Source organism: Hibiscus syriacus, unplaced genomic scaffold (assembly GCF_006381635.1).
Source record: "Hibiscus syriacus cultivar Baekdansim isolate YM2019G1 unplaced genomic scaffold, ASM638163v2 tig00110482_pilon, whole genome shotgun sequence".
NCBI lineage: Eukaryota > Viridiplantae > Streptophyta > Magnoliopsida > Malvales > Malvaceae > Hibiscus > Hibiscus syriacus.
Window position 1 is genome coordinate 2,858,396 of NW_024062758.1, and position 24,675 is coordinate 2,883,070.

The 24,675-nt window shown below is 36.2% G+C and overlaps 2 protein-coding genes, 1 long non-coding RNA gene and 1 pseudogene across 3 annotated transcripts; 3 read left to right on the top strand and 1 right to left on the bottom strand.

Annotated features, from left to right (window-relative positions):
• Positions 1-564: 564 nt before the first annotated feature.
• LOC120128660 lies at positions 565-14,626 on the top strand (annotated as a pseudogene).
• A 264-nt stretch (positions 14,627-14,890) lies between these two features.
• On the top strand, positions 14,891-17,729 carry LOC120128724 (GDP-Man:Man(3)GlcNAc(2)-PP-Dol alpha-1,2-mannosyltransferase-like). Its single transcript, XM_039146354.1, has 7 exons — positions 14,891-15,267; positions 15,353-15,639; positions 16,156-16,342; positions 16,447-16,515; positions 16,628-16,821; positions 17,061-17,170; positions 17,277-17,729. Exons 1-7 carry the CDS (start codon positions 14,968-14,970, stop codon positions 17,516-17,518), a joined length of 1,389 nt encoding a protein of 462 aa, XP_039002285.1. The 5' UTR covers positions 14,891-14,967; the 3' UTR covers positions 17,519-17,729.
• Positions 17,730-19,844: 2,115 nt separating this feature from the next.
• LOC120128661 (transcription factor MYB73-like) lies at positions 19,845-20,653 on the top strand. The gene has a single exon (XM_039146303.1). It carries the CDS (start codon positions 19,970-19,972, stop codon positions 20,651-20,653), a length of 684 nt encoding a protein of 227 aa, XP_039002234.1. The 5' UTR covers positions 19,845-19,969.
• Positions 20,654-21,355: 702 nt separating this feature from the next.
• Positions 21,356-23,334, bottom strand: LOC120129056. Its single transcript, XR_005516690.1, has 5 exons — positions 23,216-23,334; positions 23,072-23,124; positions 21,973-22,103; positions 21,602-21,719; positions 21,356-21,511 (listed from the first exon to the last, which is right to left on the bottom strand). It is a non-coding gene; the product is annotated as an uncharacterized LOC120129056 (long non-coding RNA).
• Between the last annotated feature and the right edge of the window lie 1,341 nt (positions 23,335-24,675).

Consider the following 24,675-nt stretch of genomic DNA (forward strand, 5'->3'; position numbering starts at 1 on the left):
ATTGCGAGATGCCGACACGAGAGAGAAATATGAAAGGTGCAAATATTAATAAGGGTAAATTATGCAAATAGTCCCCTTTGTTTGTCTCTCCAGTCAAGCCCCCTTTTCACCTTATATTCTGTCATGTATCCAAAATTTTCAACTATCATCAGAACGGTCGAGCAGTTCCTTTGTTACCACCATAGCTTGCTTGAACTCATAAGACTAAATGATTATGGTTGAAAAATGAGTGAATGCCGTGATTTTCTGGGATATTGAATTGACGTTCTCGTTAGAAAATTGATGAAAAAGAGGTTATTGGGTTAGCATGTTCAAACTACTATTTGTAACTGTGATTGTGGGGGCTTATCTAAAATAATGAAAAAACAATAAACTAGGACTTTATTTATTAGTCAGTCTATCAGAAGGGTGAATTGTTATGGCATTGACTAAACATGTCTGCAACTTATACTCGTGCATAATCTGAAAAGCTTGCAGCTCGTTCACTTTTCGATATCATTCTTTTCATTTCCTCCCCCCATGAAACCATTTTTCAAAAATGAAAATATCTACTAGTTCATCACTATGTCCTTGATTCCGGACATCTTATTGCAGGCTGGTATAACTATACTGGTTTGAGCAATCAAACGAATTTCATAATGAATGTTCAAAACAGCATCAACTGAAGTTGGCTATGAATGAACAGAATATTAGGGGGCGGCTTCGCACATACTCTTAAGAAAACATTTTCCTGGGTCAGAACCAAAGCTTCCAACGAAGCACTATTCCGAGAGGAGTATCATTTAACTCCTAAAGACGGTGATTTATGCGTATTTATTTTGGTTGGGGGGGAGGAGGAAGAATAAGAAGAAGAAGAAACGTAAACTTTTTAGGATTTTTTTACATTTTTTTAATATTTTTTTTCCCATATCACTTATAGGTGATTATGTATTATTTTTAAATTGCCACGTAATACTTCATAAATCTTATTTGATCTAATATATGTTAACATCAGCTTATATTTGTTTTAAACTTCGTTGCTAAGCTTTCTAAATGGTTAGAATTTTTAGTGATACGAACGGTGTCTTCTTTGTAGTTGCCGAGCATTGGCATTAATCCTCAGTTCATCACATTCACGAACGTAACTATGGAATCTGATAAGCATATTTGTGCGAGAGAAACTGCACATAAAATAGTGTTGTGATCATCGACATGAACATGCCGATGCAGCCGTTGAGACGGCCTATTACAGCTGACTCTGCTCTTATGAATCCAAATTCTAGAATCTTGGCTCTGAAAGGTCAGTTACCATTACTAGCAGCAGATATCTATTTTTAATATATCACTTGATTTGCTTCATAGTTGTTTGTGTTTATTTAGAATTTTTGTTTGAATAGACACTTATAGGCTTCTTTTGATTTTTGGTACTTGCTTTCGCTTTCTAAAATGAGAAAAGAATGTGAGGCCATACTTGTTAATGGAGGATCTTGCTTATGGCATCATAGTGTCTGTCAGGGCCGTGGCTAGGTTGTCGGGGGCTCTATACAAATTCTTAAAAGGGGCCCCTATTTTCTAGATATATTCGATTTCGGGGCAACAATACTGGCTTTTTTTTACAAACGCCGCAATAGGTCTATCTATAGTAGCGTTTTTTTGAATTTTTCAATAAAAGCCGTAACAATAGTGGCGTTTTTTGTAAAAGCCGCAATAACTCCATCTATAGTGGTGTTTATTGGGAAAACGCCACTATAGATATACTTTTTTGGGCCCCTATTTTTTGGGGGCCCTGCGCTGTCGCCCATCTCGCACCGCCCCAGCCATGGCACTGGTGTCTGTGAAGTACAATGTTTATAGTGATTCATACTTTTCTGTTCCACTGTTAATCAGTATATTGGCAGGGTTAGGTATTTGCTCATCTGTTTGTTTAGTTTGTCTGGAACATTTTGTTCACAGTTTTGATTATTTTGTACTTTGTTCCTACATAGTCTTGACAATATTAAACATGACATGGAAAAAAATATGTAAAACATGAAACGAAACTTGGCACAACTTGTAAAAATAACACAAATATCTCAGAATCTTTATATTGCGAATTATTAAAAATCAAAATTTATATTATTATAAAATATCTTAAACAAGATTATGCTACGGATACTGGATACACATTTTTCTGGGACTATTTTTATAGCCAAATTTGCTTTTATTTGTGTCTGCTAAGAAAATAAGTATATGTTTGAAATACAGATCACTAAGTAATTGGTATTCCTGTAATTTGCTTCAAGTTAATGACTAAAGAACTCAATATCTAGACTATAATGTCTCCCTTGGTTTTTTATTTTGCTATGCATTATGATCATGGACTTTGACATTGCTTTTGTAGCTCAACTGCCGGGGACAACACAAGACCATTTACAAATATTTAACATAGAGATGAAAGCGAAAATGAAATCACATCAAATGCCTGAACAGGTGAAATTCATTTGTTGTCTCATTTTCTTTTTCCATAACTGTTGGATGTCTACCTCTCCACCACATTCATTGTTTTTTCCTTGATAGTAAACTTGTTGTTTTTTGGAAATGGATTTCCCCAAAAATGCTTGGTCTAGTCACACAGACCTCCGTGTATCATTGGTTGATTGAAGGTAATATGTTATTTTGATGCTCTATCTAGTATCACGGGCTGCTCTACTTTGTTATTCTTCTTTGAAAGGATCTTGAAATATATATATATTCTGTTTTGAATGTGCTTTTATCAATTCTATACGATTTCTTTTGTGACAGGGGACTCCAAACCAGTTAAGATGTTTGAGAGAACAGCAAATTTAGTGAACAATCAGATAATAAACTATAAACGTGACCCTTTTGAGAAGTGGTTGTTTTGATTGGAATTGCCCTAGGTGCACCTGAGGTAAGTGGTTTCCAATATTAATGCTGTCCAAAGAATACTTTTTTGTTGTGAAGAAGAGGATGTTGCTTCAATTGAATTAAGTTGTAGGAACAGAAAACTGCCCTTTTCTAGGCTAACAGGGCCTAAGTTCTTCAAGCTGGTTGTTGTATAAATGTGGTGCACTATTCAACCTTCTTGGGTGAACTTTGTGAATTAATTTAGCAACTTGTAGTTGATTTATTTTGTCTCTTGGGCTGTCATTTTGGATTTGTATCTCTGTAATCCCCCTTTATTTTTCTTTTCATTTGCCTTTTTCCCCATTCTGTTCATAATCATTATTAGTTATGAAGTTCTCTCTAGAGAAGGCCATCTTTGCTGTCACTATACAGTTTCAATTTTGACTACGTGCCTTGTCTCTTTCAGAGGCCACAATTGGTTAAGGGGAATATGCAACTTTTCTCTGTTGATCAGCAGCGTAGTCAAGCTCTTGAAGCACATGCTGCTTCATTCGCACAATTTAATGTCGAGTTTCTTATAGTTGCTCTCTTTAACTCAATATTATGTACCTGATATAAATGAGCATCTTATGTATATGCTTGCAATTTGTTTATGTTGATTAGGTCCCAGGAAATGAGAACCCTTCTATTCTTATTTCCTTTGCCGCCAAGACTCTTAATGCTGGTCAGGTTATATCAAAGTTGCATGTAATTGAGCTTGGTGCCCAGCCTGGTTAGCTTGCTTTTCAATCCTTTATGCTTTTGCCATCTCATTGTTATATATATTGGGGGAAACTGGAAGTCCTTTTAAATGAATGTAAAACTAATTAAAATTAAAGAAATAAACAGTTTGCCGTTGCCTCTTCAAATAATGGAATAAACTGAAGTACAATTAGAAAAGTTTTTAGACTTTTGGCAAGTTCAGTGGAGACATTACTTTGGAATTTTTTTTTTTTTGGGGGGGGGGGGGGTTAATCCAGAATCCTATAAATTTATCTATTGCAAGCTCTAAATCCTGATCAAGACTACTTTAATTTTCAACTTCTGAATGGGTTCGTGTTGAAGCATAGATATAATTCATATATTCTTCTTTTAATCGATATAGAAGCTCTTGTATCATGTTGTGTGTCTTTCAGTCTATTGTCTTTCATCTTCGTAAAGAACATCTGTATTGGTAGGTAAGCCATCATTTTAAAAAAAAACAGGCAGATCTATTCTTTCCACCAAATTTTCAAGATGATTTTCCAGTTGCAATGCAGGTAGTATATATAATATCCTGTGTTATGCATATTTTTCTTGTAAAATGTATATTGTTGTGCCGAAAATGAAACTTTTGTTAATTGGCAGATATCCTACAAATATTGTTTGATCTATGTTATCACCAAGCTAGAGCTGCTTTTTGTTTATGATCTGGAGACTGCCACTGCTGTATACAGAAATAGAATCAGTCCAGACCCAATATTTTTAACCTCTGAAGCTTCATCGGTGGGAGGGTTTTATGCCATCAACAGGCGAGGTCAGGTGTTGCTGGCTACTGTAAATGAAGCAACTATAGTGCCATTTGTCAGCGGTCAAGTATGTTAATGCTTTGTTTCAGTTGAACAATTTGGAGCTTGCTGTCAGTCTGGCTAAAAGAGGAAACCTTCCTGGTGCAGAGAATCTGGTAAGTCAATTGATTTGTAATTTTCTGTTCTGTGTTATCCCCGCATTGGGATGATAGTTGAGATGTAGAATATTGAAATTATCTACTCTATATTTTAGTTGCCAAATAATATCCCAAGGAAAATTCTAAATATAAACGGAGGAATTGAAGGGGAGGGATACTTTTGCAGTAACTTTCTGCATGGATTGTGGGAGTTTTTCCATTGCGTTGCAATGCTGAGATTGAAACCATTATGTCTTCTTGTTTATTTACTTTGATGTCATCTGGCCATATTACATTAAAGGAAATTAGATTGAATCATATATGTCTTCAATCAAAGAAAATGGATACTTTTGTGGTAACTTTAATTTTTTGTTAATAGTAATATGTAATATAGGTTAATCAATTGTATCTATTATTTTTATTTAGATCCTTTTTATTGATGACTTTGTTCTTTCTGTATACTAGGATGTTGACTCTCTGATATGTCTCAGGTTGTTCAACGTTTTCAAGAATTGTTTGCTCAGACCAAATATAAAGAAGCTGCTGAGCTTGCTGCAGAGTCTCCACAAGGGATCCTTCGGACACCTGATACAGTTGCCAAGTTTCAGGTCTCATTTTTCCTTTCTTAATCATACAGATATCCTTTTTTTTTCTTCATTTTTCCGTGTTGAGTCATCTGAGGCGAATCCTTCACCCGAATGCTGCAGTGTGTTCCTGTGCAAGCTGGGCAGACTCCACCACTGTTGCAGTACTTTGGTACACTTTTAACAAGAGGGAAGCTCAATGCATTTGAGTCATTGGAATTATCCCGGCTTGTGGTAAATCAAAACAAGAAAAATCTTCTGGAAAATTGGGTGGCTGAAGATAAATTGGAATGTAGTGAGGAACTTGGAGACCTTGTGAAGGTTTGATTTGTACCCACTGCCACTGGAATTAGCATCTTATTCTATTTTATCTCTTTTTTCTGACTTAAATATTTGGATTGATTTGTGTGTTTTTTTTCCCATTTTCTAATTGTCACTTGTCTTTGGTGTTAGACTGTGGATAATGACCTTGCGCTGAAAATATACATTAAAGCTAGGGCAACTCCGAAAGTTGTTGCTGCTTTTGCAGAAAGTAGGGAGTTTGACAAAATCTTGATTTACTCAAAGCAGGTGATCGCAACTTTTTTTTCTTTTACATTGCCATTTTTTTTGTTTGAATGATGTCTGATATCCTTTACAGTCTATCATGTTTGGGGATTATTTCTCCCACTTGTTCTATACATTTTGGTGAATAAATGTGCCAAATATTCACTGATTAAATTGTTTACTCAGGTTGGGTACACTCCTGATTACTTGTTCCTTCTGCAAACAATTCTTCGTACAGATCCACAGGTTCATTTTTTTTTTCTGCAGCCTCTTCCATTTGAAGTGTTGAAGCATGTCAAGTTTTGAATCATACATGCAATTGATAAATATGTTCAAATGTGTGATTTATTTTAATTAAAATCGTTTAAGTCAGTTTTATGAATGTTTTGATTAAATTAAGAGTTTTATTTCTAATTGTTTTCTGATCAATACATGATAGTATTATGCACTTTTTTATGAATTGGATGTGCAATTTACATGGGAAACTACCTTTTTGGAGAGAGGTAATTTATTAGTTGTTGTTTGACTCGCAGGGAGCCGTTAATTTTGCATTGACGATGTCTCAAATGGAGGGAGGTTGTCCAGTTGACTACAACACTATCACTGATCTTTTTCTTCAGGTTTACAGCAGTGAATTTATTACTGATATTTTCTTCAGGTTTACTGATCTTTTCTATATAAAATTCATGAATTTGTTTTCTTTGGATATCTGCCATTTGTTTTCAGAGGAACGTGGTACGGGAGGCAACTGCATTTCTATTAGATGTTTTGAAGCCTAATCTGCCTGAGCATGCTTTTCTACAAACAAAGGTTACTTCTTTAAAGTGCTGATTATGCTAATCTAATTGTCATTTCATTTTTTTCTTTCTTTTGAAAAGAATATACTTATTTCCATGATTTCCTATTCAGGTCTTGGAAATAAATCTAGTAACTTTTCCAAATGTTGCCGATGCTATTTTAGCAAATGGAGTGTTCAGTCACTATGACCGTCCTCGAATTGCACAACTATGTGAGAAAGCCGGTCTCTTTGTCCGAGCTCTGCAGGTAATTATTATTAAGATTAGGACATTTTCCATTTTGTGATTTTCTACACTGAATTAATAGTATCTCTTGATTGAATGCAACACCTTTTCTGCAGCATTACACTGAGTTGCCGGATATTAAACGTGTCATTGTGAATACACATGCTATTGAGCCACAGGTACATGTCTGCTATCTTTATCTCTTGGTAAATTTGGATACTATAATACCTGCTGACATTTTCTTCTTCTCTCTCTCTCTCTTTTTGTTTTTTAAAAAAATCTCCATTTTCAGTCACTTGTTGAGTTTTTTTGGTACACTTTCAAAAGAATGGGCTTTGGAATGCATGAAGGACCTTTTGCTGGTTAATCTAAGGGGAAACCTTCAAATAATTGTCCAGGTAAAGGATGTCTAATGGTATGCTATCAATGCTTAGTATATCACCAAAGGCTGAGTTGTATGTTTGTGCAGGTTGCCAAGGAGTACTGTGAGCAGTTGGGTGTTGATGCTTGCATAAAACATTTTGAGCAATTTAAGTCATACGAGGGATTGTACTTTTTCCTTGGCTCTTATTTGAGCTCAAGGTAAGCTATTTAAAAAATAACATATTTCCTTTGTTTGCTCATGGCATAACATTTCTGATGTGGTACTTAATAATGATGGTTCCTTCCGATTATTTGACAGTGAGAACCCTGATATACGCTTTAAGTACATTGAGGCAGCTGCTAAAACTGGACAAATAAAGGAAGTTGAGCGTGTGACCAGGGAATCGAACTTCTATGACACTGAGAAGACGAAGAACTTCCTGATGGAGGCCAAGCTTCCTGATGCTAGGCCCCTGATTAGTGTTTGTGATCGATTTGGGTTTGTTCCTGATCTCACTCACTACCTCTACAAATAACATGCTACGTTACATTGAAGGTTATGTTCAGAAGGTACGTAGTGTTTCCCGCTAGATATGTTCACTGCTATACTGCATGAATATAATTTTTTCGATGGGTGACCCCGGGGAATGCTCATTTAGTAGTAGGGCAGTTGCTAGATGATGAATGCCCAGAAGATTTTATCAAGGGTCTCATTCTCTCAGTCCGTTCTTTGCTTCCAGTGGAGCCCCTTGTGGAGGAATGAGAGAAGAGGTTATTTTTTTTTACTACATCTGTCCTTGTTTCCTTCTTGATACTATGTGATTCTCATTTTTTTAATTTTTACACGTGGTTTCTAGAAATCGGCTTCGTTTACTTACACAGTTCTTGGAGCATCTTGTGAGTGAGGGAAGCCAAGATACGCATGTCCACAATGCTTTGGGTAAAATCATCATTGACAGCAATAACAATCCAGAGCACTTCCTCACAACCAACCCTTACTATGACTCCTGGGTTGTTGGGAAGTACTGTGAGAAGCGTGACCCTAGCAGTAGTGGCTTACCGAAGAGGACAATGTGACGATGAACTTATCAATGTCACAAATAAAAATTCTTTATTCAAATTGCAGACCAGGTATTCAATTATTTAGTTTCTTTATGATAATTTACTGGATCTTTGTTTTTAAGTGGCTTATCGGTGCTTCATCATTTGATCACAGGTATGTCGTTGAGAGGATGGATGGTGATCTTTGGGAGAAGTTTCTAAATCTGAAAATGAATACAGAAGACAGCTAATTGATCAGGTTGTGTCGACTGCTTTGCCAGAAAGCAAGATTCCAGAACAAGTCTCTGCTGCTGTTAAAGCCTTCATGACTGCTGACCTGCCCCATGAACTGATTGAGCTTCTTGAGAAGATTGTTCTCCAAAACTCTGCATTCAGTGGAAACTTCAATCTGCAAAATCTTCTTATTTTGACAGCTATTAAGGCAGATCCATCTAGAGTTATGGATTATATTAACAGGCTAGATAATTTTGATGGACCTGCAGTTGGAGAAGTGGCTGTGGAAGCCCACCTATACGAAGAAGCCTTTGCGATTTTCAAAATGTTCAACTTGAATGTTCAGGCTGTCAATGTTTTATTGGATAACATTAGAAGCATTGATCGAGCTGTGGAATTTGCATTCCGAGTTGAAGAAGATGCTGTTTGGACTCAGGTGGCAAAGGCACGACTGAGGGAGGGGATGTTAAGCAATACAATCGAATCATTTATTCGTGCAGATGATGCTACTCAGTTCCTTGATGTTATTCGAGCATCTGAGGATGCCGATGTATACCCTGATCTGGTGAGGTACCTTCTGATGGTTAGGCAGAAGGTAAAGGAGCCCAAGGTGTATAGTGAACTTATTTATAACTATGCAAAGATTGATAGACTGGGTGAAATTGAAGAATTCATTCTCATGCCAAATGTTGCTAATCTTCAAAATGTTGGTGATCGTTTGTTTGATGAAGCCTTATATGAAGCAGCAAAAATAATATTTGCATTTATATCTAACTGGGCCAAGTTGGCAGTTACACTGGTGAGGCTTAAACAATTTCAAAGTGCTGTTGATGCTGCACGAAAGGCAAATAGTGCCAAGACATGGAAGGAGGTTTGATTTGCTTGTGTCGATGCTGAGGAATTTCGACTGGCACAGATATGTGGTCTTAATGTTATTGTACAGGTGAATCCACTTTAATGTTGAATTACAACTTTGAAGAACAGAAAAGTTGATATGTTTGCACATTCGGTTGGCTTTTCGTTTTCCTTGTGTTGGTCTGGAGACCTTCTATTGAAAATGATTTTGACCGTTGTGGTTTGTTTGTTTTGTAGGTGGACGACTTGGAAGAAGTCAGTGAATACTATCAAAATAGGGGATGTTTTAATGAATTGATCTCTCTCATGGAGAAATGGTTTAGGATTGGAACGTGCACGCATGGGGATCTTTACTGAGTTGGGAGTTCTTTACGCCAGATATCGTCCTGAGAAGCTTATGGAGCACATTAAATTGTTCTTTACTCGTCTCAATATCCCTAAGCTGATAAGAGCTTGTGATGAGCGATAGCATTGGAAGGAACTTACGTACTTGCATATCCAATATGATGAGTTTGATAAGGCTGCTACAACTGTGATGAACCACTCTCCTGAAGCATGGGATCACATGCAAGTCAAAGTTATTATAGTCAAAGTTGCAAGTGTTGAACTTTATTAAAAGGCTGTCCACTTCTACTCGCAAATAACATCCTGATCTTATCAATGATATACTGAACGTGCTTGCACTTCGTGTGGATCACACTCGTGTTAATGAGAAAGGTTCATTTTGGTAGAAAGTGACATAATATTGATATAAATACTACTTCCTTTAGTATCGTTTTAATTTTCTTGACGTTGATTATTGTTTCCTTCTTTAATTTCAGGCTGGTCATCTGGGCCTTGTGATGGTTGCTGTTCAGAGCAACAATGTGTCAGCAGTAAATGATGCATTGAATGAGATTTATTTCGAGGAAGAGGATTATGATAGGTTGAGAGAATCTATTGACTTGCATGATAATTTTGATCAGATTGGCCTTGCACAAAAGGTGAAGTATAGTTCTTACATTTTTGTTTGCTGTAAGTTCGGATTCTGACATCGACTCCAAATCACTTGATTAGATTGAGAAACATGAGCTGCTTGAAATGAGGCGTGTTGCTGCATACATTTACAAAAAGGCAGGCAGATGGAAGCAGTCAATTGCCTTGTCAAAGAAGGACAACCATTACAGAGATGCAATGGAAACAGCTTCACAGTCTGGTGAACGTGAACTTGCCGAGGAGTTGCTTGTTTACTTCATTGAGCAGGTACTCGACACTTTCTAGATATGCATACAGAATTTTGAAAAGGGGGAGAAAGGTGTTTTTCCACATTTCCAAAAAAAAGAAAAAAAGAACAGAGAATATAAGAAAACACAGATGTGGTCAACTCTGCTGATGGAACTTATTCCATCCAAGTTCGAAACCTACTGCAAACAAATATAAAACGCTTTATAACAGCATGGTTTTTTTCTTTGTTAAAGTCCACATGGTCTCATTGGAATATATATTTTTATCATCATCAAATGGGTGGACCCATGAAGAATAGACCCATTTACAGTTTTACATTTCAAAACAAAACATAATACTAAACGCCTCCCATAATGTTAGTCAGACGTTAACCAAATACATTGCTAATAAGTTAGAAAATTGGACATGAAAACTATTTTTTTAAAACAGAACAGAAAATGAAAAATTATAAAATGTGTCTTAAATTAAACAGAGCAGAAGCTTTTAATGCACTCATGTTTTGTATTATGGTCTTTTATTTCTTCTTGTACTGTCACAGTAATGCTGGTTAATTTTGATATGGATATGATTTCACTGTTAATTTTCCATGTACCATCATCCTTTTTGTCTGTTATGACGTAGTTCGACCAGATGTTGCTCTTGAGCTTGCCTGGATAAACAATATGATTGACTTTGCATTCCCGTATCTGTTGCAGGTAATTTCTTTACTGCTTTTTTCTATAGTATGATCATTTGACCGGGGTTGATGAGTTAGACCTTTTTCTTTTTACTTTTTGGTTTCAAGATTTTTCTTAATTTAGAGATATAATGTTGGAACCTCATTTGACAATATTTTCAGTTTATCCGTGAATACACTGGCAAAGTTGATGAACTTATCAAGGACAAGATCGAGGTTCAAAAGGAAGTAAAGGCAAAAGAGCAGGAAGAGAAGGACGTGATTGCGCAACAGGTATTAAAGCTTTGGACGAAATATCGTCATGTTTTCTGGAAAATTATTCTTTACCTATTTTTTTGCAGAACATGTATGCTCAGTTGCTACCTCTTGCCTTGCCTGCACCACCGATGCAAGGCATGGGAGGAGGTTTTGCTCCACCACCACTAGACATGCACAAAGTCAGATAAAAAATCGATCCGGATCGGATAAAAAACCGATCCGGATCGGATAAAAAACCGATTCGGATCGGATAAAAATCGATCCGGTTTTTTTTACCTAGCCAAAAAACCGAATTTTTAAAAAATCGATTCGGATCCTAAACGGTTTGGAGGGCCGGATGATGTAACCGGTTTCGGTTTGAAAAAAACCAGATATAAAAAAACCGGATATAAAATAATCGGTGGTGCTGTATTTATAAACATTTTATGCATGTGAAGAGCATATACACAAAACACTCATCAACGATAAATTACAATACTTAAATATTACAATGTTAAAATTACATTGTCATCAATTGCAGTAAAGTTTACGATGATTGAAATACTTAATACTTCCAAGTTCGATAAATTCAAATACTTAAAAACTTCCAAGTTCGATAATTGAAACAAAATTTACGATAATTGAAACAAAGTTTAAAAATAAACTACATCGCCATCTCTTTTTCATCATCTTCGCCTTTTTCGTTTGGAGGGGATATTCTAAGTTATACTTCTTCAATGTGTAAGTTTGCTTCCAAATCGACATCAATTGCATATTCTAGGGTGGTGATATGTTGCTTCCGAGCTGCTCCATCTAAATAATCCTTCAAACAAATGCATACTTCCACCGACTCGGGACTTAGTCTTGATCTCCGTTGCGATATAACCCTGCTACTAACAGAAAAAGCGGATTCTGAAGCTACCGTAGAAGCTTGGACGGTTAGTAAATCACGGGACATGACGACTAGAATCGGAAATTGTGCTTCCTTTTCTTTCCACCAAGTCAAAATATCCAAACTTTCAAACTCTTCAAATGTCATTTTTTGATATAAAATCGCATGACATGTAATTTCCCAACTCGCTACTTGGAGTGATAGTACGTGATCGTTTGGATTGATAATTTACTAGAGTGTTAAAAAGTGACATATTTATGTTACTTGGACGTCTACTAGATGATTCCGCATTCGTTCTCAGTTGATCATGTATTACACTACTTGATTCGTGTTTAATTAAATAAATTGCAAACATGTCTCGAAAACATTTGTTAAAATAATTTATTTGGTTTTGGACAAAGTTGAGTTCATCATCGGTTAGATTAAAAACAAACACAATTTGTTCGATTAGTGTTTCAACCCCACCAACATTTAACGTTGGGTTTAAAGCGGCGACACAAGTAAAAATGAGAGAATCTCCTTAAAATATTTTAAAAGTTTTTCCTTCATTGCAAAGCCAATTTCTTGAAAAACTTCGGTTTCAAAGTCATTTAGTTGGTTAGCCAACAAAAATATTTGATTAAAAACCAACGGGCTAGTAGGGTAATAAACACCGGATAAAAAAGTTGTTGCATTTTTAAAAACCCCAAGCAAATCGATTATTTTGGCTATAGTTTCCCAACTCGAATCCTGATAAATGTTTGGGACATGTCTCATCTCGAAAAGTCGATCGTAAAATGTTTGCAATGTTTCCTTTTACCTTAAGGCAGTATGCATCATCATCCAAGTTGAGTTCCAACGAGTTGGACAATCCAAATTAGGACTCAAAGTTTTTTTATTAACCGACTTACAAAATCATTTATAATCATTTAGTCTTTTGTTGTTGTTACAAAGAACCGATTTTATCATTGCTTTAAATTCCAATCTAATCGGCTCAATAACCTTCAAACCAGCTTGCACGGATAAATTAATTATGTGTGCAACGCAACGGGTATGAAAAAACGCACCGTTCAAAATCGATGAAAGTAATATTTTCAATCTTGAAGCCGCGTTTGTATTATTCGATGCATTATAAAATGATATAAAAAATTATATTTTCTAATTTATAAAGACAAATTACCCTTTTTAAAAGTGTAAATAAATTAGCATTGCTATGCGGCTCACCGAATAATTCAAACACATTGTTCTTTTCATCATTTGTCAATTATCTTAATCTAACCAATGTGCCGTAACGGCCAAAAAAGAATTTCCGGTATTACGAGGAAAACTCCAAACGTCACATGTAAGTGACACACCATAACAGTGTTCTTGGAATCCTAAAATCATTTCTTCCCTTGCCGTACGCCACATTTTTATAGCATATATTCTAAGGGTAGTACAACTTACTTGAGTATAACGTGGTAGCATTAATTGTTGAATTGTTGTCGTAAAATCTTCAACATCAAAGTGGTCGAACGACAATGCTTTTGTAATCACGAACTTTGTAAACGCTTCTCGTAATTTTTCGTTGTCGTAAACAAAAACACCACCTTGCGGTGTAAGATTCAATTGACTTGGATCCGATCTTGAGTGAAGTGCCTTGCATGATTTTGTAAAATGGTTCTTCAACGTTGTGTTTCCTTCCGGTGCATAAAACTTTAGACAAAGTTTACAACGCGCCCTCCTCGAGCCATTTGACATCTCACATAAATCGTAGTGATCCCAAATATCTTTGTTTCGAGTGTGTTCGATCACTCTCAAGACTTCAAGGTTTCCCCCGACGGAAGATTCAGCCGTGTTAGAACCGGTATTTTTAGCCATGTTGAACAAAAAATTACAAAAATAAGATTTGAGAGATGTTTAGGTGTTGTGTAATAAGATTTGATAAAGTTGTAATCAACCAAATACATCCCCAACCTATTTATACATGTTTAAGGTGGTAAAATGATGATTTTTTAAGAAAAAACGGTCACAAACCCCCCAAACGGCTAATTTTTCAGACCGGATTTTTTCGGATAAAAACTGATTTTTTATCTGATTTTTTTCAAACCGATTTTTAATCAAGTAAAAAAACCGGTCGTCCAATTTTTTTCCAAACCGATTATATTATCCGATTTTTAAATATCCGATCCGATTTAAAAAATCAGTTTTTCCCAAATTCAGTTTCAAATATTTTTTTACGTAAAATCATATATTTGAATTTTTTGTGTACCTCTAACCACTACCCATGCGAGGGATTGGAATGCCTCCAATGCCACCTTATGGCATGCTACCAATGGGCAGCTATTAAGTCATAACAGGTTTGATTGGAATATTTTACTAGCCAGTGGATTCACGTAGCTTTGTAGGTGCAATTTCGAGGCCTTCGTTCTTTTTTCCTTTCGTTTTCATTCGTCTGATGGGTGAAGATCAAAGAAAATGTATGTTTTTGTGGGTATTCGTCAAGAATAAAATTATTCATGGGATGACTCGAATGAGACTGATGGCAAATAAACACTTCATCGTTACATCATATGCGACTTTCATTTTATTATATAAATAATATTATAAATCATTTTTTATAATTTTTAAATGAATTAGCGTTCAATTAAATCAACTTTAGAGGAAAAATATGTAAGTATTTTTGTATTCATATAAATTCCATAAAATATTTGTTCGTACGATTAAATAAATTTTCATTTGTCTCGGCTCTCGATTGAAGGACTCTTAAAAGAAAGAAAGAAATCTCCCCGTCTCTAATTGAGAGAAACGAAAAGAGATTTTAGATCATGTTAAATTGGATTCTTTTTTGGTCTGTAAGCACCCTCCCTCTCGCCATAGTTCTTTTATTTGCTTCACAAATTCTCAACTGCCGTAGACACAAGAAAACAGCCGTTGGATTCTTCCACCCCTACACCAACGATGGTGGCGGCGGAGAGAGAGTCCTTTGGTGCGCCGTCAAAGCCATCCAAGAGCAGAATCCAGATCTCGATTCCGTTATCTTCTCTGGAGATCACGATGCCTCCTCTCAATCCTTAATGTCACGGGCCACCGATCGCTTTGGCGTTCACCTCTTTTATCCCCCTAAAGTAATTCCATTTCTAATTGCATAAAGAAAAAGAACGAAAAACCCTTATTTTCTTTAGGTTTAATTTGAAGTTTCGTTGTTTTCAGGTGGTGCATTTGAATAAAAGAAAATGGATTGAAGAAACAACGTACCCACATTTCACAATGATTGGTCAAAGCTTGGGATCAGTTTATTTATCTTGGGAAGCCTTAAGCAAGTTTACACCTTTGTATTATTTTGATACGAGTGGATACGCTTTTACATACCCAATTGCACGTTTATTTGGGTGCAAAGTTATCTGTTATACACATTATCCTACTATCAGTCTAGACATGATTTCCCGGGTTCGTCAACGAAGCTCTATGTACAATAATGATGCCTTAATAGCTAGAAGGTTTGGTTTCGCTTTATCATCTTCTTAGTCTTATTTAGTGATACGAATTTGTATGCTTTAGATAAGTAGATCGAATTGTTTGGTTGCATTGCTAGTTTAAGCCTATTCTCTTCTTTCATATTAGTTTTCTTTTTGTGTTGAGTATGATTTGCATATCAAAAAGCTTTTAACATTTTGCACGAATTTGGTGCATTAATCTGTATTTGTTAAGAATACATTCTTAAACTACTACTTAAAAGCCATATTTGAATTGATTGTCGATAACTGTATGGTGTTTCCTTTTAGCGATTGTTCCAGGTCAATAACTTTTAACGATTTATTATACCACTCTTTGATTCATTTTCATGGTTGACAACTAAAACTCCCATTATTTTTATACTCTGGTGGAAACTTGATGTGCATAAATCATGATAATGTAGTTCATTAATAGAGCAGCCTAATTGCTTGCTTGGGTCTTAGAGTATATCTGGCTTCTGATCTTGTTATCTGGATCCTGATAGTATCATTCCTTGGCAGCACGTGGCTATCCTGGTGCAAAATTATCTATTATACAGTTTTTAGCAGGATGTATGGAATGGTGGGCTCTTGTGCCCATCTTGTAATGGTCAACTCTTCATGGACTCAATCTCACATCGAGAAGCTTTGGGGAATTCCTAAGCGTACTAAGAGGGTTTATCCACCTTGTGATACTTCAGGACTTCAGGTTCTGTTTCTCATCATTCATCACAATCCTGACTTCATTTTGTATGTTTCTATCTTTTTTGTGCCTTTTATATGTAATTTCTTATCAATTTACATCTGAAACAGACACTTCCTTTAGAAAGACCGGTGGAAACTCCAAAAATTATATCTGTTGCACAATTTCGTCCAGAGAAGGTGCACATACTTATATAAAATCTTCAAACTAAATGTTCAACAGCTCTGGTGTCTCAGTTTTGGACCTTGATTAGGTCTAGCAGCTCTTTACAGTTTGATTCATTTGACACAGGCACATGGTCTTCAACTCGAGGCCTTCTCTGTCGCCATAAAAAAACTAGATGCAGACTTTCCAAGACCTAAGCTGCAGTTTGTAGGTAGTTGCCGGAATCAATCAGATGAGGAAAGACTTCAGAATCTGAAAGACAAAGCAGTGCAATTGAACATTCAGGACAATGTGGAATTCCATAAAAATGTGATGTATAGGTAGGAGGAACTGCCAATGTAGCTACATCCTTTCGACAATTACATAAAGTTTGGTTGGTTTTCCCTCTAAATGAAAATCATCCAAAAATTTATGATCAGCAGAGAACCGACTAAATCCATTTGCATAATTGCTATGTTTCTGGTTGCTAAACTCTTGATTGCCCATTGTGATGTTATGATATCCTAGGAGCTTATATGCGTTCGAACCCTTAGCTTCATTGATTTCATACCCTATGCAGGGACTTGGTAAGACTTTTGGGGGGTGCTGTTGCCGGAATCCACTCGATGATAGACGAGCATTTTGGCATTAGTGTTGTAGAGTACATGGGTGCAGGGGCCATACCAATTGGTGGGCGCTCATGGCAACTGATTTTTTCTTCGTATTTTCCTATTAGAAGTGCTTTTCTGTTTATAAATTGTTTTTATATTCTAATTTTGCTTGCTCCCCTTTTCAGCTCATAATTCTGCCGGCCCCAGAATGGACATTGTTTTAGATGAAGATGGACAACAAACAGGATTTCTTGCTGAAAATATAGAAGAGTATGCAGATGCAATCCTGAAAATTGTAAAGATGCCCAAGCCTGAAAGACTAAAGATAGCTGCAGCAGCAAGGCGAAGATCTAGTATATTTTCCGAGCAGAGATTTTACGATGATCTAAAAGCCGCAATCCGACCTGTTGTATGTCATTCTTCCTAGTGATATGGGACTGCATTAAACTCACGCCGACTTAGAAAACAGTTATAGTTTTTACCTTGTCTTGTTTATTGGGTTTCTTTACCCTTACAAAATAGGTATACTGTTAGTTTTGATTTAAACACGTAGTTGAAGGAATGCCAGATTTTAAGTGACAATTGAGAAGTGGCTTTAAAATATCTATTTTATTCTATTTCATTTCAAGTTGATCATATATCATTCATTCTATTAAACATAATTGGATTGATCCTATTTTTAAGAAGATCAATTTGTATAATTTTGGAATTGAAAGAACCTAAAATACCTATTTTACCATTAACATTTGTATTCCTTTCTTTAAAAAAAATATTCTTTTCGATTTCAAAAGATACACATGAACTTTTGAATCAGTTTAAAGTTTCCACTTAATTTAAATTTTTTATCATAAGTTTAAAGATATAAATTAAAAATAATAAACAATAGGTGGCATAGGGCCATGCCTTGTGTTATTCAAGCAAAAGTTCTCATCGTACAATTCATGCAAAAATCGTGAAGGTATTGCTTCTGGTTTCCTCGCCTTGTGAGTCAAATAATCTTCAAATTTTAAAGACAATCAGAGAGAGAGAGAGAGAGACAGGAAAGCTATGTCTTGTCTACTTGTTCTCTAAGATCAAGCTTCTCTAACCAATAATTGAACACCATGAAACAATTGAAAACTGATGATCAATTTTGTGGAGAAAACACCCAACAGCTTGACATTGAACTACTTTTACAAGACGCCGATGCTTTCGAAAATGTCTTCTTTCCCTCAACCCACATGGACTTCAATCCCATGAACCACAACTAAATCATCGATTTCGGCGAACTGCAGTCGATTCTAGACGAGGAAAAGGACCAAGGAATGCATTCGGTCATCAGAAATGAAGGTGGCGGTTCTAGTGGCAGCCATGACAGTACCACTGTAGTGGCTGCCGGTCATTGGTCAATGCACGTTAAACCTACATTGAAAAACGAACAGCAAGCGATCAAGAAGTGGACAACGAGAAAGAGGATTCAGAAGGGTACTCCGGAAGCTTATGAAAAGAAGGAATTACATAAAATCAAAAACAGAGAGGCAGCTGCTCGTGCATTTGCACAAAAGAAGGTAACTCTGAGGCTACCAGCTTCTCACTGATAAAAGCTTAATGACATAAAAATCAATTTATTATTTGCATAACCCCGGTTTAAAATCTATTTTTTTTCTTCATTAGGGTTACGTGGAGTGGCTAGAAATAGAGGTGCAGAAATACCGCAAGAAGAACACAGATTTGAAAAGGCTGCTTCTGGTAATTAATTGGAAATATAACAATATATTATGACATAATAATTCATATAATAAGGAATATACTTATACATTTTCTGTTGTTGATAACTTAGTTCGCCGAAAGTAGCACAGACTTAGACCTGCATCCAAAACAACTAAGAAGGATAAGCTCTGGACAGCTGTAGATGATCAGGCAAACCCAACTGTGAGCAAATTAAACCTTCCAACAAGAATGTCAATTGTAAAGATTAATTGTGTGCTTATACATATATTCTCAAATTCTCATTGCCTCTGTTAAGATATTTAACTCAACAATGAATGAACTAATTAAAGAATGAAACTTTTTTCCAAATTATTTGGCATAACAGGAAATTATTTGGCATAACAGGGTATTATTCCCGACTTGTCCGTAATACCCCTTATCCCCCATCAATACCCAATATTTTGCTCCTTTATTTGTATTAACACTTATAATTTCAATGGTTGAAGAAATGATTATTATCCCTAGAAATCTCTAGTTCGGACGATTACATAATATTTGAACATTCACCGTCAAATTATTAGGAATCATTATGACAAATATTACTACTTATAATCCCCTATATTAATAAAAAAATATTTCCTTGATAAAATGGAAAGAAAAATAGTACAGCTACAACTCGCATCACGGTTAAAATTTTGAACTCCCCTCAAAAGAAAAAAAACGTAAGCTCCGATTTCAGCGCTCTCGATTTATCTAACTGCTGCCCGTTACATCTGCTCTTCCCCCGTACCTTCCATACAAAAAAAATTGAAGAAAACAAATAAAATATACATAAATTTTGATGAAAAAATGTAACATCCACGTTTCAATGCTGATTTATTTGATTTTATTTCTGTATAAGAAAGTGTCAGTTATAACCTCCTTTCCACTTCCACACTAACTCTACCCTATGCAAGTAACAAACTGAACTGAATCAATTAAAAAATTATTTCATTTATTTAAGTAGTAAGAGAGAAGCAGAAACAAACGCAGCAGACGACTCGCACCGCCAACTCTTTCGATTTCCATTTTAACTTCAAGATCTATTTTCTCTATAAAAACACTTGCCTGGTTTCTCCTCCCCCAAAAAATTCAATTTGATTTTGGTTTCGAGTTTTTGAATTCGTTTCTTTTCCATTGGTGTATAAAGATGATCGATGGTGGTGGTCGACTGAGGAATACATGGAGCCCCAAAGAAGACGCTAACCTTATCAAGCTAGTGGAACAGCATGGCCCAAAGAACTGGCCTATTATAAGCGCCGGAATTCCTGGAAGATCAAGCAAGTCTTGCCGCCTACGGTGGCACAACCAAGTCAACCCTGCCGTGCAGCACCGTCTCTTTCACCCTGCTGAGGATGCTATTATCGTCAAAGCACACGCTATTCATGGGAATAAATGGGCCACCATCGCTAAGCTATTGCCTGGACGTACCGATAATGCTATAAAAAACCGTTGGAACTCAAACTTATGTCGGAGACAGGAAACAGAGAGGAGTTCATCAGGATCGTCCAAGTCGAAATCAAGCCGAGATGCATCCCGGTCGTATTCAGGGAACAAGAAACAGTGCTTGGAAAGGGTGTCGCACGAGCACGAGACTGCAGGACCGGTGGTGCCCAATATGCAGTTGACGCTGTCTCCACCAAGTGACGGCTTCGCATCAGAAGAGCTGGAGGAAAAAGGGGAGGATAAGGAGAGAGAAACTGCAATAGTAGAGGTGGCTGAGAAAAGAATGGTGACGATTGACGAGGCTTGCGTGTTGACGATCATGCGGCGGATGATCAAAGAAGAGGTTAAGAGTTACATTGAATCATTAATGGCTGATACAAACACTTGACCATATTAGTTTTTTTCCTTTTTCGTTTGAGTTTCATTTTTCTTAAAGCAGTGTCTAGCTCTAGAAAAAAAGAGAAAAATGGCGTGGAAAAAGTAGAAAATATAAATTTTGAATGTAATTTATAAGAGTAAAAAATATTGAAAACCCAGAAAGAGAGCTTTACTGTATCGATCTGTCTTTAGGCATACATAAATATATGCAGTTGGTTTTTTTACCTTTTCCAACATCCATTACGTACCCATAACCATGTGAGAACCTTGGAAATTACCTGGGAGTTCCCCTGCTGCACAACAGAATTAATAAACGAACATACAGCAACATCACCCAAAGAGTGAAGGACAAATTGACAGGGTGGAAAGCTAACTCTTTATCACTAGCTGGAAGAATCATTCTTGCCAAGGCTGTTCTCAACTCGATCCCTGCATACACCATGCAATCAATTTTAATCCCCAAAGGAACTTGCAATGAGCTTGAAAGACTTACAAAAAATTTCATTTGGGGAGATTTGAATGAGCAAAAGGGAGTACACCTTGTGAACTGGGACTCCCTTTGTAAACCTATTAAAGGAGAAGGATTAAAAAACCTTAGATTCCAAAATGAGGCATTCACTTTTAAAATAGCTTACAAACTTACTAACCAAACTGATCTTTTATGGGTGCAGGTAATGAGAGGCAAATACAAAATGAAAGAAATTCTACCTTAAGAGCTTCAAAAAAGGGGAGGATCACCTTTATGGAATCACATATGCTCCTTGTGGACTAAATTCAAGCAAAACATTTGTTGGAATGATGGAAATGGTAATCATATTAGCTTCTGGCATGACATATGGATTGATCATAATGGCCCTCTGTCTAGATTCTGCAACCAGCCGTTGAAGGTGGAAAATGACAAGTCAAAAGTAAAAGAATTGATTAACCAAAATGGAAACTAGGATTGGAACAAACTTACGTTGTTGCTGTAGTCTCAAGCCATTAATATGCTGAAAGCCACCCCCCTCCAGTGGATGAGAACATTGAAGATTCCCTGGGATGGATTCCCTCGGAGAATAGGGTCTTCACAGTCAAATCTGCATATAAGTGGATTGCAAATATTAATAATGATATGGAAGATAAGATTTGGGGCATCATAGCAAAGCACAAAAACATTCCCAGAGTCAAAACTTTCCTTTGGCTAATTGGAAGAATAGAATTCTGACTAACTCGGAAAGATCTTGAAGACATATGACTATGGATGCAAGTTGCCCTATGTGCAAGTATGAAGTTGAAGATATTAATCACTTGCTGAGATACTGCCCTAATTCAATGGCAATATGGACTGACCTGATCGACCCCCAGAAGATAGACAGGTTTCTAAACTGCAACCTCAAGGACTGGATCATTGAAAACCTTGAAAAAACTCAGTCCCCGTCGCCAAGAATCGCGGATTGGCCAAGTTTTTTCAGCTCAGTAATCTAGTACATATGGAAGAGAAGAAATCAATTGATTTTCGATCCTGAGATGATTGAAGGGATTCGATTATCCAACGAGCTAGTAGACTGACCCAAGATTTGCAGAATTTTAAGACTACAAATGCTGGAAGTATACAGATCAGAGATAATGCTCGATGCAAATGGCAAAAACCAACAATCAATTACTGCAAAATAAACACATATGGAACCAAAAGACATATCAATGGAGAAGCTATGTGTGGGGTTGTTGCAAGGGACTACAATGGTAATTGGCGGTGGGGTTTTGGGAAAAAGATAGGGATCTGCTCTATTTTAGAAGTAGAGTTATGGGGAATCCATGAGGGATTACGAATCGCTTGGTTGAGGGGAGAGAGGAGCGTGATTTTAGAAACAGAAAACAGTGAAGCTACCAAGCTAATAAAGAATAGATCGAGCACACACAGGAAATTTACCATTCTACAACATATTGAGAAAATGCTTAAGAAGAACTGGCTTGTAGAACTGCTTCACGTACCTAGAGAGGCCAATCGAGTCGCCGATTTCGTCGTCAAACAGATGTGGAAACACCATGAAGAATTCAATTTTCTGGAAGAATGCCCTAAAGAAGCTGAGGATATGCTGCTAGTGGATAAAATGGGAAGCTAGGCGGCCGATTTACCTTTTTCAACCAAAAAAAATGAGATGGCTCGTAAAAATGAATTGGGAGACTTGGCCCTCTTTGTTGATAGAGATGATATTCTAAAGTACTTACCAATCAGAAAGATAAAGACGAAAGGGATAAGTATATAGCTAAAAAGTCGGTAACATTGTTCAAGTGATGAAGAAGCCAAGTTTCAACACAAAATGCAGAACTAAACCAAGAAAATATTACGATGAACTTAAATCCTTCAACAAAACAAAGTACCCATCAAACAAATGTGTCATCTGAATACAGAGAGAGATCTGATTGCTAAGTCTAAAGAAAATTATACCACTTATATCTTTGTCTCATCTTTCTTCTCTTCCTCTTCAAACGCCTCATGCGCTAAACAAAAGAAAGAGAGAGAACAAAACCCTTCAGACATCTCAATAAAAAAAATCAACGAAAATATCAGAAAAATGTGGAGCTTTCTTACCTTTGCTCCTCATGGTGAAAAGGATTCGATGTTCGTCCGGTTTCTCAGTTCCAGAGATTAGTGTCCACAATAGTATATTTATTAAAAACTCACGACTACGATACTTACATTGACCATAATATCATAAACGGAACATAGTTGGAGATACAAATACAAAGTATAGTTTAAATCTTTGATTAGGGGTCTAATATTTTAGTTGGCCCAAAAACCACCAAAATCTCATAAATGATCTTTCGAGACCCTGTTTAGTTTCATCCCTGTATACAACAAAATCGAGTAACATTTTTGTAGGAACTAAAATGTTATAAGAATCTAAGGTTAAAGTCATACAGTTGACATCTGAAATCAGCATAGCATGTTGTACGTGTAGGAGGTTCCATTGATATATGATAATATTATTAATTCTTTTTGTTGCTCTGTGACCTAAGTGGAACAGTTTTATGATTAAGTGAAACAATATTATATATGTAAAGAATATTAGAAGCCGACATTAAATTTAGGTTTGAGTTTGGAGTCATTTGACATTTACCTTTCGCTTTCTTTCTTCTCTCAAAAAGGATCGAAGGCCACATTTTGCGTAAAAATGGTCGGTGGCATAATTTGACAACATAGATTATATCATCAATGTTAAGTTTGCTGGTGGTAGTAAATTTATACATGAAAGTGGCCATTGAAACCCTAGTTTTCCAATTAAATAACGAGTGTAACACTCTCGGTCTCCAAGCACCTCGAAAAGCCGTTAATCCTAACTTCTTTTGTCCTTTGAGGAAAAAAATAAAATGGCCTCAAACGTCTTGAAAAAGCTTATGTTCATTCAATAGTTCGTTCATTGTCCCTTTCTATTTTAGTGTTCAATGGTTGAAATGAAATACAATTGCTTAAAAAGAAGTAGATGAATGGCCGGGGATCTTTGTTACCTCTAATACGAATCAATCAGTATAAAAAATACAAATTCAAACATAATTCGTTATTTGGTTTCTTAACCAAAACAAACTATTGCCAGACCAATAACATAACGACGGCAAGTTCTATGAACATGATCCCTTCCTAGCAAGATTTTACTGGTTTTCAATCTATTGATTGATTAATTCAGATCAAATATTATTAACCCAATTTTCTCCATTTATAACGTGAAGATTTGAACCTCTAATCTTATGTAAGAGATCTATTGCATCATCGTACTAGACCAATGGATTATTGGTAAGATCTCCCTGAATTAATTTCTGAAATTTAAGCATATCCAGCTAAGCCTCCAAATGCTCAATTTGGGCACCTGTCAATTTAACTTCCGTGGTAGCCACTAGTTAGTAAAGCTGTTTGGGCATTGGACTGTTCTTTTTCCAAGTTTTCAACCTTTATCATGTCTATGGGAATGTGGTTTGGATAAAAATGACCATATTTGGGTACTTGATTAATCCTGTTTTGGGAATGTGATTTGGGTTGGAAGGACCATTTGAAAA

Coding starts and splice junctions, on each gene's coding strand:
- LOC120128724 (XM_039146354.1), top strand. CDS start 14,968: ATGTTAAATTGGATTCTTTTTTGGTCTGTAAGCACCCTCCCTCTCGCC. Junction 15,268..15,352: donor ACCTCTTTTATCCCCCTAAA/GTAATTCCATTT, acceptor CGTTGTTTTCAG/GTGGTGCATTTGAATAAAAG. Junction 15,640..16,155: donor GATGCCTTAATAGCTAGAAG/GTTTGGTTTCGC, acceptor ATTCCTTGGCAG/CACGTGGCTATCCTGGTGCA.
- LOC120128661 (XM_039146303.1), top strand. CDS start 19,970: ATGATCGATGGTGGTGGTCGACTGAGGAATACATGGAGCCCCAAAGAA.